The following is a 20,812-nucleotide window of genomic DNA, read 5'->3' as shown; positions in this document are numbered from 1 at the left end:
AAAACTCTTCTAAAATTCATCTAGAATATACTGAAATATAATGTCCTTATTTTCTGGAATTTCCTTCAGATAAAAATATTTGCTTAAATCAACGTGCATTCATGAATAGCCCAAGTTCCTGCAAAATGGTGCTTTTCTTCAGAGAATGACAATTTGCACCTCCCTCAAAAAAACCCACAAAACAGGGAACAAAGAAGCACTGAGTAACTCTGAAAAGTGGTTGTATTGCTGCATTTTTACAAAACTGGAGCGCCTTTTCAGAAGACTGGACTAAGTTTTACACACATCAGTGCCATTTCTTTCTCTTCTCCCACAATCTTGGGAACAATCAGTGATTTTCATCACAGCATTAATACTCTATGAGCTGCCCCAGCACAGCAAAAATACCCGGCTGGGACCAGTGTCTGTATCGCCTGCTCACTGTCTCACATTGAAAGGGCTACTGGAGGTCTTATACAGCCTCACTGATGGACTTTATCGAGGATACAGAGAACAGGACTTTGGGGTATTTCAGGCTTCAGGGTAACTTCAGACCCAGCTATGCTGCAGGGGAGACTCCACTCTCTTTTCTCAACGCTGATTCAGAATTACATTTCCAAGTCATCAGAATAAGAGGGTGAAGGAAGAAAAACCATAATTACCCTCAGTACTCCATACCTAAACCTAGAGATAGTCTGGCCTGAAAATATACGAGGAATAGTAACTGAAATATTAATACCTTCCACATGGGATCACGGTAGTTATTAAATAAAATTCAGGAGAACAGAAGGGGACCATAAAGTACTTTAAAACACGGTTATCCTTGTTAGCCAACGATCCAAACAAAACCACTGCTTTCAAAGTACAGCTGAAAATAGGACCTTGGTGGATGGATTTCAGTAACCTGGTAGGCACTTGGAAAAACCACCCCAAATCTCTCCTCCCTAGACTACCCCCCAAAAGTACAGGCAGAGGCGAGGGCAGGCAGGTCTGCAGGCTGCGCTTCTCCTTCTCTTCCCCAGGCAAAAGTCTCACCCAAACAGCACGACTAGTTTAAGCCCAAGAGTTCTACATGAGAAAACACGAGAGGCAATCATTGGCAAAGCAGAAGGGAGTAGGAAGGTTTAAGAGCAGCACTGGCAACACATTATTGAATTTCTACCGATTGGAATATTCTGGAAAGCAAAGTTCAAAATATTTACCTACTGTAGTTAGAAATAATCAGCAGTAGGAATAAAATGATCTGGAGATGGTTTATGAATAGCAGTTCCTCTAATTGCACACATTTACCACATTGTGTTTTCTTCTTGTTATTCTTCAGAAACATTGAAAGTCCTTGCCTAAGTGTTGCCAAATTTAAACAATCCCTCTTCTGACTGGGAGACTTAACTTATATAAACACATTGACATATGAATTTTTATAGAGCACTTTTTAAAAAACTCTGGTTGGAAAACCCAAAGCACTGAGGCTTAGCAAGTGAAAAAAATAGCATTTGAGCATAAAATGAATGGCTGTTTTAATGCAGATTCTGGGAGTGGGGCTGCTAAAAGTTGCATGAGTGGATTTAGGTTTGGCACACTAAATTTTCTTTAAACAGTTTGAGCATGAATCAAAGTAAATGGAAGAGCATGCATGCTCTCCTTAAAAACCAAACTGAAAAAATCCAGATGCTCCATTTTGTGGCACTGTCTACACTATTGGGCTTTAATCTTTACATCCTCAGCGCAGACCTCAGCTATTCCAGTTTAACAGAGTAACTGCTAGCAAGAGAAGATTGTCATCCTCTGTACAGACAACTATTAAGAGAGTCCTAAGGTCCTTGGGCAGCAGATCAACCCACGAACCTGCTCTAAAAGTCCTAGTCCCCAAATTCAACCTTCCCCAACCCAACTGATGATGCCTGACTGACACTGATTTGCCTCTTGGCTCTTCTGATATCCTGGTCTACTTAATTCAGCCCCAGTCCTGATCCCTACAGACTCCCCAGCCCTACACCTTGAGACAGGTTCCTGAACACCAACCTCTACAATTTTACACTAAGCAAGCGAAGCTTTAAATGAAGCAGGAGTGGGACTTCCCTCTTCTCAAGAGGGTACCCCAAGCATGAGGCTAGGAAGTCACTGTCACACCTTTCTTTGGCCACAGAACAGGACATGGCTTGCTAGCTCGACCATGGGTTTTGGGGATGGGAGCTGTGGTACCAGCTGTGGCTGAAGAAGTTGTAAGTATTTCTAGGAGGGGGATCCAGTACATGAAAGGAGGTTTCAAAGTACCTAGGAGGAGCGGAAAGGCTGAGTTTAACAGATTTCCTTGTCTCTCTTCAGTATGACTGACTGTCTCAGACAACTCTCTACTTAGCAACAGAGCTGCTGTGGAGCTTTCTTCTGACACTGGACTTTCTCTGCTCATTGTACAGAGTGCCTACGTACCTAACCAAACATCGCTGAATCCTTTGCTTCTCCTACTTACAGCTGAGTTTTCTCCACACCCCTTAACTTCTCACCATCTCCTGCTTTCCTCTTCTCAGTCCAACCAGTTTCCTCCCAGTACAAGTTACATGCTTCCTCCTCCCCTCTGCCTGAGCACTGCAACTCAGGGAGCAAGGATGGGGGAAGACGGACACACCGTCTTTAAAATGAAGGTCACCAGAAATGTGAAATGGCAAAACAAGACATTTTTCCCCTATTCAGACTCCTGCAAGCAGCTGAAATACTTTTTTTTCTGAAAGGTTGGCAAGCAGTTGGCTCTGGATGAATACAGTGATGAAAAACTTCAATAATATTTCAAGTAAGCCTAGAACCTATCTTCCTTCAGGCTTCTTTATTTCAGAAGCACCTCCTTCTCCAAAACATTGCTGGGAAATGACATTTCACCAGCACGTGGACGGCACTGCAATAAAACAACAGCACACCCAGGAACTGTTTTCAAATTCACATCGAGGAGCAGAACAAGACCAAGGTATTAAAAACAATGACAAAGGTCTGGTTGAGGAGACAGACAGCCTTCTCTTTTGCTATCTGCTTTGCTGATTCTCAGAGAGCCCAATGTGGCTTTAAAAACCTTGTGCAGCCTGCTGGAGCCATCCCAGCTGCATTCAGCCAAGGAAACACACTCGGGCAAAGAAAAGTCACCGTTTCTTCCTGGTGTCTTCTGCCATAAGTGAGACTGCTCCTTATCAGTTGTAAGAAACTGTCCCATCAACTGAGATAATCTTGCCATTTAGAAGTTTGCCTGTGCTCCCAAAGTTAGAGTTGTCAGCTTTATTATACTGCTTCATTGCCGTGAGAGGCTCTCAGCCCTCCATGGTAATAAAGATTTCCACACTTTCTGTGCAAGATGAAATTTTAGGTGAGTTAAAAAAACCCACACCACACTTTTGACTATAGCGTGAATAACTTTGTGGCTGAGTTTAATTTCTTTGTCTAACTCCCTGTATATGTAACTTCACTGTCAGGAGCGTTTATGTTGTACTGTGGGAGTTTCAGCGTCCATCAAAGAACTTTCATTAGGACTTTCGGTGGTAAAATGATTTGCAATCCCAACACTGAAAAATGTGCTGTGCTGGGGGGAGCTTCACTTCTGTCCAGGAGGAGGATTACTGTGAGAGTTAACTTGTTTCTCGCCCCACTGTGGTACACTGGTGTCCCTCACTTAGTATAATCTCCCTTCCAATTTGCTCTGAGAGTGAGCCTGTCCACAGATGGAGCCCATCTGTCACTCTTCATGCTACATGTCCTGAACAACCTCCTTAATATACTCCACCCTCCAGCAGAAGAGGTCGCTCAAATCAAACCCCAGATGCGGGCTCATCCGGCGCTTACCATCTGCAACAACAGACCACCCCACAGTGTGATCTCTTCTACCTGTTCTGGTCACTCTACAAAATACCCAATGGTGATGATCACAGACAGAGCAACTGCAAGGCAAAGGCATTCCATGTCTGCATCAAAAACTGTGACTTCTACCTTCATGACTGAGTCAGCACCAAAGCAATGTCAGACTTTAAACCTTTCTGCATAGTCACTACAGGGGTGTCAAAACCAACGTAACCTATAAACATATAAAGTATATGAAACACATGCATCCTTTTAACCTTCTGCTTGTCAGTGACAATACAATAATGAAGATGGAGGATGGGGGACTTGTTATGCTCAAACATCATGATATGAGTATTGATGTGCTGAAAGGAACCATACATAATAAGCATAACATTAAGGTCCTCCATCAATCAAATTACAGATTTTCTATCTCATCTTTGCAATTATCAGGTGTCAGAAAATAACTTTTCCTATTACCTAAAAGGGTTTTTTGCCCACTGAGCACAGAACTATATTTTAAAGCATTCATCTCTGAATAAATAATCAGAGCTTTTAGTCTGATAAAGATCTGGATACAAAATGTTAGGACTTGGAAATCTCAAGAAAAAGGCAACTTTTCAACCTTAAATATCAGCCTGACTCTCTCCTTCGTCCAGTCCTCTCCCAGAAAAAAACTCCCATTAATGTGAAAGGAAGTTTCAACAGGTCATAAGGTCATATGTTTTGACCCTTACTGCTTTCGACATTTAAAATAATTGAATCTATTGTTGCAGCAAATAAGACCCTAATAAAATACTTGTATTAGTATTTATTTTTTTATAATTACTGATGTTCTATGCACGTGGGAAAGCTTGGGTGCATGCCTGTAGGACAGGGAAATTTTTTTTTCCAAGCGTCACATTTATCAATGCACTAGAAGAAAACAAGCCTGTGTTAGGAATTCTCACGTTGGCTCTCATTATGCCATCTCAGAAGCTTGTCCCTTGATTTATTACAAAAATTAAATATATTTTCTCAGTGAGATCAGAGGTATTAGATGAGAGGTCATGGAAAAGCTGGCAGAAAAATGCTAGTTTTCCGGGTGTAAAATCTTTTGTATTACACATCCTAGGTTCAACCAATGCTGCTGAATTGCCAGGGAGGTCTGGTAGGATGCTGGTGGATTCCTGTTCCCTGGGGTCTGGGCTCATGGAAGCTGTGGGGTCCCCAGCTCTGGTACAGTCCAGAACTAAATCTCTCCCAGTGCCTCCTGTAGGGTGCTCAGCAAATTTGACATCCTTGTCAATTTTGCTGCAGTTAGTAGCAGGGGAGCTGACAGGAATACCAATTTTGCAGAGTAGCTGCAGGATACTGTTAGCTTACTGGAAATGAAAATTCAAAAAAAAAAAAAAAAGAAAGGTTTTGGATTCAACTGAGATCAAACCCAGTACTGCAATCAACAAACATTCCTGCAGCTTGGAGACCCAGCTTTTACATTAGTTTTTTAGACACTGAAGTCCCTCTTACTAGGGGAGGAGATCTGCTGGCATGTCTGGTAAAGCTTCCTTCTGCTCTGAGAAAAGGAAATACATGTTTTTACTCTGGTTTTAATCACTGTGTACTTTCCAAATGTTTTGGTAAATGGGGCAAATCTACGTAACTCTTCTTGTAATGCCCAGAGTAGACTATGTAGGAGTATTCAAGCCAGCTTCAAACTAATCAGTCTAACCACAGCAGTATGCAGCTCAGCCCCACCTCCCGGAGATGGATAAACCATACAAATGAATACTAGGCAGGCTTTGGCAACCCATAGTACCTCCTGAACTGCTGTGGTTATCCTCCTAGTTGTAACCAACTAACCCAGCATGCTGGAACTAGCTTCAAAGTAGTTGTCACCACAGTGTCCACGTATCCCTAAGAGCTATACGGTTTTCATGGAAATCCTGCTACACTGCACTATGGTTATGACTGATACAGAACATGAAAGACAAGTCATTTGTTTTGCAGAAACGTGTCACTTTTGGTGACAATAGCTTCTCAGCTGTCAAGCCAAAAAATACGATCATCACTCAGAGTAACACAGCCATCTATTCCAGTTCATTAGTCTTTGCCTGACGAATCAGAGAGCAGATTAAACAGCACACAGTAAAGAGCACCTTCAGGTATGAACCCTGAAAACTCTTATCCTGTATTTAACCTCATGCAAGAATTCGCACTCAGCTAAATGAGACTTCTCGCACAATTAGGGGCCATTTTCAGAAGTACAGGCTTCGGGGTGCCAGAAGGTACAGTCTGAAAGCCTTTCCTGCCTGAAAGCTTCCACTGTGCAATAAACAGGTCAGAGAGCAACTGGGCTGTAACTCAAGCCTCTTCTGGTACTTAAAGGAGCAAGATCCCCACTGCTTTCTTTCTAGTTCTAGTGAGAACAATAAGAAATCAGGAGAAAATTAATGTTTCCTCACAGACAGTTCAGGCTCAAGACTTGCAAAACCACATGTAGTAATTATTAGTCATCATGGAAGAACAAAGAAAAGAAACCTTCTAAATAGATCACAAAGCTTGAAAACAAACACACCAGGTACAAACTTCCACCATGTGCATCAGTGCCTGGATCTGGGATTCTTGCTCAGACCAATTTACAATGTAAAAACACGTTTTTGAAGTTTTCCATACTTATTTTTTAATTAAAAAGAGCCTTAAACCAGGAGTGTTAGAAAGCGATGGCAGGAGGGGTGTGGCAGGAAAAGAGATTTGTTTTTCTCAGAAAACAAGTGGCACATCTTTCCTGCCCAATGGAACAAATAATTTATGGTTATGCAAGTTACTCAACACAATGTCAACTCCTTTGTCATGTATTTTTCTCGCTCCTCTATTAGCACTTACAGGAGTTTGACTGTGGCTAAATTCTCCACTTGCGTTGTCTTTTCATACTGCCATTTCCTTTACCCATAATCTGCTAAATCAATGTAACAAGATTTCCTCTGGGTTACCCTCTAGCTCTAGTAGCAGAACCCGAATATACAGCTTTGGCGAGTTGCTGCTTTAATTGTAGTGCACCCAACGTGTTGTTTTAGTTTTTTTTTTTAAAAGAAAAAGCCCGTAACAAAGTTAAAGATCTCTTAGAATCTGAGAAAACTCTCCAAGACAAGCGTCAACAACCTTAAAAATGTAAAAATGTATAAATTGGGCCTGCACTACAAATTTTTAGCCTTGTTGAACAAACAGCTCCAGATCAACAAACCAACCCGACCGCGGCTATTACCTGCTGAAGTGTGCTTAAATTTTTCACTCTTCTTCTTCCTCCATTTCCATGGCTTAAAAAGCCTTCCGAGAGTGGCAAATTTGCTTCTTCTTCTGATCGGAGGCGTGTGAGTCCCAGGTACTAGAGAATCTGAACGCATTGCAGCCAGTCTTTCCACTTCCTCAGCTGTAGTTTCAGCAAGAAAAGGAGAAAAAAAAGGGGGGGAGGAATGAAGTAAATGCTTTAATAAATTATCAGAGAACCACACAGATGGTCAGAATTTTCCATGGTTACAGAGAACAGTAAAAAAGGGAAAAAACCTGTAGTCTTTATTATTTTAACATTATTTTCTTTCCTTTCAGTGGAATCCATAATCTACTGTAAAGATCAGTATTAACAATCAGATTCAACAGGAATATGGATTATTACAATAGCAAAGTTATAACCTTTAACAAATTGTTCCGCATAGCTCTAGACAGCTGGCAGTCCATCCGCCAGCCATTCCCGGGGAAGCATGACAGAGACTGGGGAAGAGAAAGCTCAAAAAAAAAAGATGCAATACTGCTTAAAAGAATATTGCAAGTCTTTTTTTGCAATGGAAAGACACATTTCCATGAACTAATATTTATCAGGAGCAAGGACCCTGATAAATAATGACCTTCTGGTATCATTACCGTGTCCATTAAAACTGCCTGGGTTACAAGAGGGGCTGCATTAGGAATTTCCTAGTGACAGAAAGGATGCTAAAAATTCAGAAGGTTCCTTCCAGACCCACTTTTCTGCCCACTCATTCCCCTCCAATTCTTATACTTATCTTTTAACACAGGGACTCGGAGAATTTTAATAGAGTCCACGCTTAGGGCTGAATTCCCTAGGGGGGGTTATAGGTTTTCACTGAGCTTCTGTTGTTAAAAAATTCAGTTTTCTGCAACCTTTACACTGTAATACATCATGATAGTCTCAATACTTAAAAAAGAATCTGAAGAATTTATATTACCCTTCCTCCCCAATGACAGCAAGAGAAGTCTGGGAGTGGTCACTTGCAATTACATTGCGTGGTCCCCCCCTCACATTTGCAGGGAAAATGTATGCTGATAGTTTTGAGAAATAATGTCCCTGTGATTAGAAGCACAGAGAGAGGCAAGCCGGGACCACAAAGGAAAACACCAACAGGGGAAGGTACCAGTAGCCCCGGGGCGAGGGTCTCTCCATGTCACAGCTGCCAAGGCTGCAATAAGCCCTGCCAACCCTGGGCTGAAGCACGCACACTCTCTCCCTAAAAAAAGCATCTGCCCAATTCAGTCAGCATACAGGAGGGGTTTTTGTGGTTTTTTTTTAAATTGGTGGTGGTGTTCGTTTGGTTTTTTAAAGGGATATCATTTCCCAGGCTTGTGTTGTAATGCGACACTGCCAGTAAAACTGATTTGTGTGGTTTGCACAAACACAGTCCGGATTCATAAAGACAGACACAGATCGTCACCTCTCCCGCTCTGAAGACAGCAGCCCAAGTGTTTCTATTTCACCTCTAGTATATTAAGTATTAACCTCAGCCATGAGCACAGGCTCGGGAACCTCAGCAAGAACACAGCTCTGATGAGCACACCCACTCCACACTGACAGAATCACCAGAGATTTTGGCTGGCAAATTCTTATGTGTCTCAATGGAAATTTTCCCGAGGCTTTAAGTGCGCCAAATTTAGGTGGGTTTTCATGGGAACAGCCAGAGATGCATCTCTAACACAAAGGAAGTTTCATTATCAGAACTTCAAACTGAAATACTATTTAAGCCCCTCAGGTTTTTGCAAGAAGGTTGGTTATTTCGTTATTGCTGTTTTGTTGGGTTTTAACATTGGCAACACAATCCTTTTTCCTGTAAAATATCACTGCCAGATACAGCTGCCTGTAACTTTCCCGTTAAAAAAAAGCTAGCGAGCAAGATACAGAGAGCCCAACTGCTTCAGTGGAAATGGTTAAAAACAATTACTCTTTGGGGCAACGGAGAGAAAGACATTTCTGAGAACACCTTTTTTCCATTTAAAGCAGAGGAAAAAAAGGTAGTCTGGTCAAAGCATTTCAATCTGTTCCAGCTCTTTGTACCCGACTGCCTAGAGAAAGTCTTGTAGAGAGAACCCATTACAAGGCTCTGCCCGTACAGGGGCTGGGACATGGTGCATCAAGGCTGGAAATTGCCTGGTTATGCTGAACAAACCATGAGGGTAAAAAGAAGAGGAAATCAGAAATTTCCTCACACCTTCTGATTTCACTGGAACCTGCTAGGCTTTGAAGACCAGCACGGGGTACAGACCACCTCACTCTATATGCAGATCCAAAGGGACCATGCCTTTTTCCCCTCCTCCATTTTTAAGATGCCCCTAGTTAAAGCATGTAAGATGACTGTGTTCCAGTGCTGTGATTTTTTAGAGGTTCTGCTAAAAGTAATGGGCTGGTATTGTCTTTGCTGCCTTACCTGCGGGATACAAAGTGTAGAAGTGGCCCGTTGGACAAACTGGGAATGACACACTATTGCTGCTGAATTAGGCTTCCTGCTGCATAAACCCATAGCTGAAACATAATGAAACTCCTCTTGCTGCTCACCCTCTCTCCTTTTCCCCATCACTGAGCCACCATTTCTGCTTCCCAGGTGCCTTAATTACTAAATCTCAGAGTTGCAACAACTCCTCTGAGAGCTGGTTCTAACTGGTACTGCGGAGGCCATTCCCCAGAGAACTGACATCCCTTAAAAATCCTCTCCTACTTAACGCACATCCCCTCCGTCCCACACCAGCTGGCTCTCACTGCACCCGGGGAAGCTTTTCCCATTCAGGTTAAACGAGTATGGATTCACGGTCAGGCAAAACTAACACTGGAGTCAAAAGGAATTTACCCAAAGGGCGGGTTCATTAAAAGCCAAACACGGCGTCAGAACCATTTCCATATTTTGACTGCTCTTCCCTGCATTTCAGTATGGTCTCTCACACGGATCTGTGCTCCGCATGTCCTGCTCTGCTCTCCAGCAGCCATGAACGTGGCTCTTCTTCATCCTTCCCAAACACACACACAGCTCTGAGCTAATGCAAGTAACATTTTTCCCTCTCACTCCTATTTCTCAGAAGGACTACCTCATTTTTTTTCATGAAAAATACTCTCAAGAGCACTGCTAATTCAAAGCATAATAATCACTGGCTAGGAATGAACCCCATTAGCATAAAGCCATGACAGTTTTAATACAGTAAGAATAAAAGCAGACCACGATGCGAGAAGTAATGCCAGATTTCTGCGCTCTTCTTCGCTGCTGCATCTTTCGCCCGAGTTGGCCGGGTTTCTCTGCCTTTTTGGCTCCTAATGACTATTGACTGGCTGTGGGCTGCGACACCCACTGCTGACAGCAGGCTCCGTAGGCTGGTTTCACACCCTTGCTGTTCCCAAAAAAGGCGGTACTTGCACGAATGGAAACCAACCCAGGCCTCGCACATTTTTTTTTTTTTTGCCTTCAAAGAGCAAAGCAGTCCCAGCAGTCCCAGCTTGATCAGTCTGTTGAACTGGGAGAATGAACTGCCATGTGCATTAGTGCCTGTAGTCACAGTGCTGAAGTCTCATCTTGAGGCCGGTGCCACAAACGTGATCTTTACGGGTCACAGTTGCTGCTGATACTCGGTGCTTTTGGGAACTCGTTCTGATTTTTTTCCAGGATCCGAGAGATCTTGCCGAGACAGAGAGACGCTGGGATCTGCACTTATGGCAAGAGGGCGATGCACTCCCCTCCTGCTTTCTTCTGTCCGAGCTGTCATCCCAGAATAGCAATGGGGAAACTAAACCTGAGAGCTTTTCACAGGCTGTCAGACAGCTCTGAAGATTTTACTGTAGTCCTTAAGACATTTGAAGTTCATAGAGACTGAAAGGCTTAAGCAAGACTTGTGGTTTTCATGAGAAAAAGCACCACAAATAAAAATATTTTGCATCCAAGTGATGTAAAAGAAATTTTACAAACACAATTGAAATATACTACAAAGACTTAAAACACTAGAAGGTCTAAAAGCTAATTTCTTCTCTTACCCCTTTTTTTTTTTTTTTCCATTTTGAAGCTAACCCTGGGTTTGAGGGATTTTTTGGTTAAAGTCACTTTGAGGTTTCTGGGCTGTAATGTACTGCGTGGACACCAGATATGGACAAAATTAGCAAGTCAGGAAAGAGCATTTTGAAAAGTGATTCTTCAAAACAGTCAATTTACCAGTCCAAGGAAAAAGAGGCCAGGCCATCTGGGACCCGTTCTGTATGTTCTTATGAGTTTCCCCCATCTTTCAGTAGGGTGTCGATTTCCAGGAGGTCCAGTGAGAGACAACATGGGAGTCACCTACTTTTTGGATTTGAGAAGCGTAGCAGGCGGATCAAAGACCCTCCCAAAGACAACATAATTTACTAAGTTTTCCTGGAGAACGCAACCAGTTTTGTCATTCCCATGTCTGTCCGGGAATCATGGCATCTGTTAATGTTGTGGATATATCATACACCCAGCTTCCATTTCAGGAAAAAACCCACTGTTACCACATTTGGGTACATAGAGCAATTTCATAGCTGAAGGCTGAAGCCTGCCCATCCCATTTATGATCTTTTATATTACCTTCCCCACTGGTAACCACAGTAGGTTTTCTCTAAGACCATTTCTGAACATTTGTTGTTCATACTCAGTCATATGATTATCTTAATAGGCAGTTTACTTCACAACGTTAGATTTTAAGCCTTCCTAGGAAACACCAATGGCTACATTGTGCTTTCTGTTGTATTTGCACAAATCTGTAGTAACAGGCTGAAAATGATCTTGGCCCTAAAGATGCAATTAACTAAATGTGCCATATTATTTAATGACAATAACTTTAGATAAATAAAAAAAACCCCAACATAATACTCCTTATTCCCAATCCACATTCAGCTAGTCTTTATTCTGCAGATTAGCTTCCAACCAACTGCTGTTGCAAGGTTTCTTTTGAACTCTGCAGTCTGAATATCCTTCAATTCAGACTGCACAGAACTTATTCCAGCAGCTTTGTTCAATACAAGAGGTAGATGCATCATGTGTCTTTTTGAAATGACAGGAAACCTGAACGACTACGCTAATTGCTGAGCACTTATGTCTTCTCTTTACCTGAATGGGAACACTTTCAATTAAAAAAACCACCTTGTTTTTCTTTCAGGAAAATGGTTCATTTTCTGCTCTTCTATTATCATCTGTTCAGTTATTTCCCTTTAATTTCCCTTTGCACCTGGAATTAATTTTCATCAGCCCTGCCTTTACTATTTGAATTGCCCGTTTAAACTTTTCCTAACTTCTCAAAGGTCTGTTTTCCAATGAAAGACAAGGCATGGCATGCAGCAGTCTAAGCGCAGTCTTGCCAAACGGGGATGATTACCTCTTCGGTTGAAAACAGCTCCCACTGGATGCATGCATTTGCAATGGCACCGCCTGGGTTGGCGTAGTGGGTTTATGACCCATGAAGAGGCTGTCAGTAGCTTTCCTTTGCATGCTAAGCAGCACTCACATTTTCCAAACCCCTGCCAATTACTCCCGCTCCCCAGATGTGAAGCGGTTTGCATTGTATCCTTAAACCGAATCTCTCACCCTTTACACTTGCCTGTTTCAGCACAGGTGTCAGATCGTGGTACGGCTCAGCTCTCTGCTGCGATCTCTCTTTCTCAGTGCATTTATTTCTCTTGTTGGAAGAGAATTGCAAAGACTGGCTTTGCAAGTCCAATCCCTTTAGGACCCTGCTTTCGACTTCCCCACATTTTGACGTAATATGTTAATTATTCATGCTGGTTGCAATCTGAAAGCCATTTTTTTAACCTCTGCAAACTACACTGCATTACATGCATCACTCTAAACGTCTTTATTGATATGAAATCTCTCAAATCACCGAGTATTTTCTGTATTAGAACAAGATTTTTACTTGCAACAAAAGCACTTTATCAGATTATGTCATCAATAGATACATAATCTCTTCCTATAAACCCTGCAATTATACAAAATAAGGATTGTTAGATTTCATTGATATCAGCTGTTTTGTGTTTCCCTTATTGCTCTTATTGCTCACTGGGTTTTCCATCTCTTAAGTGTTTATTACATATAGATTTGAGGCTAAATCCAATCAACAGTACTGCAGCTCCTCACTTTTGGGTGCCCAGACACTGGAGCAGAAGCCACAGCTCTGTCCTGGGCACCACACACACTATGTGGAGACTCAGCAGCTCCAAAACAGGACTCAGAGCAGCCGCTACAAGTGGAGCACAATCAAAAGCCAACCAAGAGAAAAGCAGAGCCAGCAGAAGCAAACCAGATATCCTACTTTTCTTGGGGCTACAGGAAGACAATTCCACAAGTACCAGGAATTGCTCTGGTAAGAAACTTCACCTTGAAAGGAAAGAAAATTTTACCTAAATGGCAAGCAGGGAGGGGATGCACAGTTTGTGCTTTTAAGAAAGCAGATGAAATAGGATGAGATGCAAGGACTTTTCTGTTAGAGCAAGTAGAGCACTTATTTGGGAGACAGGAGAATCACAAGGTCACTTTCATCCTCCTCTTGAGAAAGCTCAAGCCCACATCTGCCATTTTCTTTGGGAACACTACCGCACTTCACACTATGACGGATGGGAGAGCACTCCCCATCTATCCTACTAAAACTATGTTATTTTAAAGAATTGAAGACCTGCTGGGTCTGAAAGCAAGCATGAATGGAAGCACACAGCTCCTGATAGTTAGGGCATTCATCTGTCAGCACAAACACCCTTCTCCCAAGACTATTCCTGGGCTTTACCCTGGCTTAAATAACCCAAACCTTCTTCTGCTTCACTCATGGATTGAAAGAAACTGCTGGTCATAGCTGTGATTTGTTGAGAGCCTGATCCTGTCCAGTTCTGCAGAAAGGAGAATAAAGGGGAGTGAAGATACTGCCTCTCACTGTCCCTTTCTTTCACTTCTGGTAGGGGATCTTCCATCTGAGGCATGAGGGAAGAGACGAGAGAGGTGAGGCACTGTCTGCTAGAGTCTCTCCCCAGAAAGCAGGAGAGGATGCATGAGTAAATGGAGCCCCGTTAGCAGAGCTGGCTGGGCACCCAGCGAGAGGAATCCATGTTTCAGCCTGTGAAGAAGTGCCATAAAAATCTCCTGTTCTGGTGTAAATGGCAGCTACAAGCAGAATTCCCCATCTAGGGTATCACTTCCAAGGCATCCTCCTCACACGCTAATCACATCGCCATACTAAAAACTCATTTACTGAAGAAACCTGGCCCTTTCTAAGTTACCATTACAGAAACAGGCTCTTGGAAAGCCCCAGCCCATTGTGCGCAACCTGGAAGGGAGCAGCCTCTAAGCGCAAACATGCTGGGAGCTGGATGAACCCACATGTAACCCATTCAGCTTCTGAGACTGAAAACAAACCATCAATAAGATTGAATCGACCTGCCTACTCACAACTAGCTGTGTCCCCTAGCACATCATAACATTAGAAAAACACAACTTTCTAAACCTCCTTAAAAGGTATTTTGCCGAGCCTGCAAGAAGGAGATTAAATCTCACAACAACAAAAAATTCAGAGGAGAAAACTGAGCACAAGTCATACCCACAGGACTATTGCAATTCAAGGCTCTAACATTATGTGCAACAAATGAAATGCTACCAGGCAAAACAGTTGCGGTTTTTGTGACCGTTGCCTGACATGTGGGCACCAACCGCTGGCAACACCAGTAACTCCTCCAATACACGCTGTGCTGGTTTTGGCTGGAATAGAGTTAATTTTCTTCATAGTAGCTTGTATGGGGCTATGTTTTGGATTTGTGCTAAAAACAGTGTTGATAACACAGGGATGTTTTCGTTACTGCTGAGCAGTGCTTACACAGAGTCAAGGCCCTTTCTGCTCTTCACCCCATCCCACCAGCGAGTAGGCTGGGGGTGCACAAGAAGTTGGGAGGGGACACAGCCGGGACAACTGGCTCCAACTGGCCAAAGGGATATCCCAGACCATGTGACGTCATGCTCAGCATATAAAGCTGGGGGAAGAAGAAGGAAGGGGGGACATTCGGAGTGATGGCGTTTGTCTTCCCAAGTAACCGTTACATGTGATGGAGCTTTCCTGGAGGTGGCTGAACCCCTGCCTGCCGATGGGAAGTGGTGAATGAATTCCTTGTTTTGCTTTGCTTGTGTGTGTGGCTTTTGCTTTACCTATTAAACTGTCTTTATCTCAGCCCACGAGTTTTCTCACTTTTACCCTTCTGATTCTCTCCCCCATCCCACCGGGGGGGGAGTAAGCGAGCGGCTTTGTGGGGCTTAGTTGCTGGCTGGGGTTGAACCACGGCACATGTGGACAAGACTAAGCACCATGGCTCAGGGGTCCTGGAGGTATCTGTGCAGATGCTTGGGTTGTTAAGCAATCCGAACTGCCTTTGAGTTATACCCAAACTCATCAAGTCTAGAGTTAAGTCTCATCCATCACAGCTCAAGTTCTTTCTGAAAGCCAAAGCTATGGACAACAGAGAAGCTGTCTTCCTCCAGGCAAGTCTTCAACCCATTCAACAAAAAAACCCAGAACTAAAGCCCATGTACCTTCAACTCCTAAATTTATCCTGATGAAGAAATAGCACATAACATTTTTTCCTACGTTTTGTTTCGAATTGCTAGCAATTAAAAGTGTCTTCTTGAAGGAGCTGGTAATGACTACATTTTCACGGTTGGATTTATCTCTTATACCAGCTTTAATTGCAAATTCTGCTCAGCTGCAAAAGATAAAAGTAATCCAAGAAAAGGATCCAGTCCATGGAAGCCCATGGGTTTGTTGCTCACATTTTGCTAGGTCTCTGCTACTGGGTGATGATTTTCCTAATTGCCATGTGGACAGTGGCAGACACAGTTGCTCACACTGAAGAGCACCTTGCTCTACTGGCCCCTCACTGGAAATCAGGGAAGTTCTCCACCTTTCTAAAAGGTGCTAAAGGCTGGCTGTTTATTTGGAGAAAGTGCAGAAAAAAATATTTTAAATGCTTCTAATTTCTTAGGGGATTTTTGGTTGACTGAGCAATTTCTGATCTTTGTCTTTTGAAGTTCTCATAAGTAGGAATATCCAATATTTTTACTTTATTTCACTAAAAATTTTACTAAAAACTTTACTTTACTAAAGCATTTTACTAATTTACTAATTTAAAAAAAAAAAAGCATTTTACTAATGCTTTAGAAGGCATATCTTTAGACTATTCAGAATAGGGACATGTCCTCTTATTAAAAGTAATCTCATTCAGGAAATGGCATTACAAACATTAAACTTTCTAAACACAGTGGTACCATCTCCCCACTATCATCATAAAGATAAAAAATTAAGTTTTTAATTACTTTAATGGCCAGGATAAAATGAAAAAAGTACCTCATTTAAGAGCTAGAAAGTTCAAACCATTCCCTTGTAAACTCTATATTGCTTCTTTTGGGAAAAAGAAACTTCTATTTCTGTTCTTTAAAGAAGTTGATAGGAAGTTGGCCAAGAGGAAAAGAGTAATTATACCAAATGGCACATTTACAATGAGAATAAATATGAGTTTAAAAAAAAATTCAGTAACAGCCTAGCAAAAAAAAATATGTTTCACTGGACTCTGAAAAGAGACAGTCTATATCCATGTTCAGGAATTTAAAATAAGGACTAAATACTTCTGCTTTGAGTACCTAAGTGCAGCTACATATGGTCTTCGCTGATGGTCATTATAATGGGAATTCTTTTGTTGATTCAAATGATGGTTAGTTTAGACCCTTGGCCGTGGTGAAATATCTGTTTAGGCCCTTATGGTAGAGCCTTGAGTTTCAGAGATGAATACTCGAAGGGGAAAAAAATACCCATGACTCCTTTAAAGTCATGAATAAAGCATGGCGGGTTGCTGGCTAAAATACACGGAGTATTTCTGTGTGGTTTTCCTAGCTATGATTTCACTTTTTTTCACCCTCTTTTTTTAGCATTAAGTTCTAGGGTGCCTCATGGTTGCTGAGCTCTGCAGGCTATTGCTCTTGCTGAGTAGATTTAGAGGAAAGCCTCTGCTTTTAAAAAAGCTGCTGCCTTTAAAAAAAGATGGGGCCCATCAGGTAATCAAATTGGTATATCTACCTAAGAAATGTTACAGTCAAAGGAAGGATCTATGCATGTAGCTTCAAGTTCATGAATAATTCCAAGTCCAGCAACCAGAAATAGCTCAGAAAACGAGAAAGAGTTTAGCTCAGAGCTAAGGGAAAAAAAATACTACAGGGAACCAAGAAAACACGATCGTTGAAAAAGCTACTGAAATAGTTGAAGCAGCTTTATGCATGGAAATAATGTTAGCAAAGGGAAACAAATGAAATCCTGACCATACCAGAGTGAACGGCAAAGGGCACAAGGAGTAGGATTACCTTACCCAAGTCATCTAGTGACTGGACGACCATCTTGGGAATTAGGGATATATTTTGCCCTCGGTACTATCAAAACTTTGCAAATGAAGGTAAAATATGTCCCTCTGCTCTTTGCTCATGACTAATGAGATGAGCAGGAGGAGCGAGAGAAGATGAACTGCATTATGTGTGGTCTTTCTCACATAGGGTCGAGACATGCTGGCTGCATGCTAAAACGTGCCTCCTTACTGATATCGGAGGACTTCATTGGCCAAAGCTGTAAAAGGAACCTTTCTAGCATGTAAAATTCGCCTACAGAAAAAGAAATTGGCAGAGAAGACATTCCAGCATGGTCTTAATGAGTGATTTCCTCTGTATTGATGGGAATGACCCCTTTCTGTGGTGTTTCAGAGAGGAACCAGTGGCACGTTGTGAGCTGCAAATGCGAGCGGAGCGCCCCAGCAGCACGATGGGGTATGCCTATACAGAGCCACTTGACCATGAAATTGGCAGTAAAGTTCATTTTGCAACATTGTGAAGATAACTGTGATAGGCATCTGCATGAGATTTCATTTCAATACAGAAGTAGGATAAAACCCAACCAAAACCTGGCATTTCTTACAATTAAAACAAAGTAATCTTTTTTCACCCCTTCACTGCTGGCACTGGACAAAGCAACAAACGGATGAAATCTGACTTCCCTAAATGCTGAAAGTTTCCTCTCAAAGTTATCAAGATTCTGCTACCAAGCAGATAAAAAAACCCAAACCACAACAACTACAACATAAGCCTTTCTGAGCATTTTTGACAATATAAATTGCCTCTGTCCATATAACCTATAGGGAACAGCGTTCTCATAAGTACCAGTCTCTTTTGGGCAAAGTATCTGTACAACATCCTACAAGTGTCACAGATCCCCCTCTGTCAAGTCAAATGTCAAACTTGCACATACGCTCTTCCAACTGAACTGGAGTCTTTGCCACGCAAAGCTGATTTTCAAAAATCTCTTTACTTAAACAGCATTTGGTTTGAATTTGCAAGTCAGAGACTGGCCTGAACCATAACATCTGGCTGAGTACCTCAAGATTTACAAGGTTTGTGGTGGCGCTCAGCTGCATTTTGCTACAGAGGGAGGAAACAAGAAACAAAACAGATATGCTTGCAGGTACTTACACACAAACCTATAAAAATGGAGCCTTGTATACAACAAATGCAATAATAATGCAAAAATCTGAGATAAATTAATCATAGCAGGTGAAGAACACCTTCATTTGTTTGCTAAACACAGGGAAGAGCTGTACTAGTTCAAAGCAGCTGAATTCTAAAATCACCATCTTCATATAGGCTTGCAATTTTTTTTTTTTTTAAATCACACAAGGCCCAATGTCCAAAGAAGGCTGAGGGAAAGAAAAACAAATGAAAATAACCCCAAAGAAAAATATCACCAAAAAGTGTCTTTCCTGAGCCTCTATGCAATGCCAGAAAATGTATTAGTGAACTGACGCCTGTCTTGCTGCTTAGTGAACTGGCTGTTCTGCCAACTTGAGATGAATAGGAGAAAGAAGGATCAGTTCACTGGAAGTACAGGATCTCCCTATTTTCTTCTAGGCTCATGGGTTTCCATGCACAGCACAAGCATATTGAGTTCACAAGGAAAACGGTGTTTGACCCAGATGACAGAAATGTGTAGGAAGCTAAACCCACATCGTAACTTGAGTACTTTCCTAGAGTCAATGCAGGCAAAATGCTGTCCTTATTTTCATGAGACACACAAGAAAGAGGAAAGAAAATACCTCTTGAATTCTAGCTTGTTTATACATGGACCTAGGGGGTTGGCTTTGAAGGAAAGGAAACTACATAACTGAGCCTCATGAGTCCCTTCTTACTTTCCCATTTAGGTATCGTGTCTAATCCTCTCCAACGGCTGCTAGAGGAGCCAAAGACTGGCAGCCATAGAGAGCAGAGAGTCAGAAATTGCTCTTCTCAATTCAGATGCTGGAGCAGGCAGCAAATCCCATCTTGAGTGCCACAGCAGATCACTAGAAGACAAGCCCTCACCCTTATGGCTATAAACCAGCAGACAGTTACTTTGGGGCTGTAAATATTAATGAAAGCTTTAGTCATCTCACTCTTCTATTTCTCAACAGGGTACAATTCATATTTAAACAGCCTAAGTTCCACACAAGTCTCTGCACCTGGCTTTTCCTTCAGGCTGAACCCAAGTTTCAAAGCTATTTATCCAATAAAACCACTGTGCTAGCGTAAGAAGAGCAACCTGTTTTGCTGGTGCATGGGAGGAGGAGAGGGAAGAGGTCTTTCAATACCGGTTCAACTTCTGGTTCAAATAGCTTCCACTGTCCATCCATCCATCCACATGTCTGTGCACTTGCACTGCTGACCAGCCTGTGCATCTGAATTTTTAGTAGTGTTAACATTTTAAGCAGATTGGAAAGTAAAATGAGAAAGATAAGATGCTATAAAGCTTTATAGCAGCATAACACACACACTCTTTATATCCGTTCAATTTCAGCTGATGTAGAAGAAATAACATTTCTACTGATTTTATTTATTTATTTACTTTACCAAAAGCAAGGCTGACAAAGTCTCCATGTTAAAAAAAACATCGGAGCTGCGCACGTGCTGCGTCAGATAGTATCTGAATATTGGAAATGTCAAAGCAGCTGCACCCAGTGAATGGGTAAAGAGAGATAAAGCCAGTGCCATAATGCTCATGACATGGACTGCTGTCATTAGGGGCTGTGGCTATGGTCCACGTGGATGTGAATACATGGATAACAATACTTCAGAGAAGCTTGCTGATAATACATGGACTGTGGATGCAGTAGACCACAGTGGCATTTCCAGGCCTGGCTCTTTTGTCAGGATGTAGTTAATGAGTATTCTAATTATTTATTTTAAGATCCCCAATGCATTCAAGTCTGCTTACCAACTTTTCCATCTGTTGATTCTTGAATCTCTGTTAAAAAGATAACTAATGTTCAGGACAATGGTATTTGTGTTGCAGCTGTACATCCCGCAGCCCACTGCTTAAGATAAAGAATATTGCTACCAACATTTCTAAGAAAACTTAGACACGCCTTTCTTGAAATGACCTGATATTCTCAGTGTTACCATCATTACACTTCTGTGCTTCCAGACCTTTATAAGGAAAGATTTAAAATACCATTACTCTGTTTTTTAAACAGATAACCAACTTCTCTTAGGAGGCAAGGTGAAATAAAAATCATTCGCTGCTACGAAAATCTCCCAAGATAAATTAAATAATTGGATCCATTTTAATTTTATCCCCTGCACTCCTATTGCACAAAGCCATTAGACTAATGGCCTGAAAAATGTCGTACAAAAGATGACAGAGGGCAAGATCCTTCTCTTAAGTAGTGATGGGG

At 41.9% G+C, this 20,812-nt stretch overlaps 1 protein-coding gene across 2 annotated transcripts in view; it reads right to left on the bottom strand.

The window, feature by feature from the left end:
• PHACTR1 (phosphatase and actin regulator 1) overlaps positions 1–20,812 on the bottom strand; it is a 313,153-nt gene that overhangs the window by 123,608 nt on the left and 168,733 nt on the right. For both annotated transcript variants that reach the window (XM_075142705.1, XM_075142706.1), the window contains one exon: positions 7,040–7,204. In XM_075142705.1, coding sequence (XP_074998806.1) covers positions 7,040–7,204 — 165 coding nt within the window. The remainder of the gene's footprint in view (positions 1–7,039; positions 7,205–20,812) is intronic.

Source organism: Calonectris borealis, chromosome 2 (genome assembly GCF_964195595.1).
Source record: "Calonectris borealis chromosome 2, bCalBor7.hap1.2, whole genome shotgun sequence".
NCBI lineage: Eukaryota > Metazoa > Chordata > Aves > Procellariiformes > Procellariidae > Calonectris > Calonectris borealis.
The sequence above is the reverse complement of the archived record's forward strand: the minus strand, read 5'-3'. Positions and strand labels throughout refer to the sequence as shown.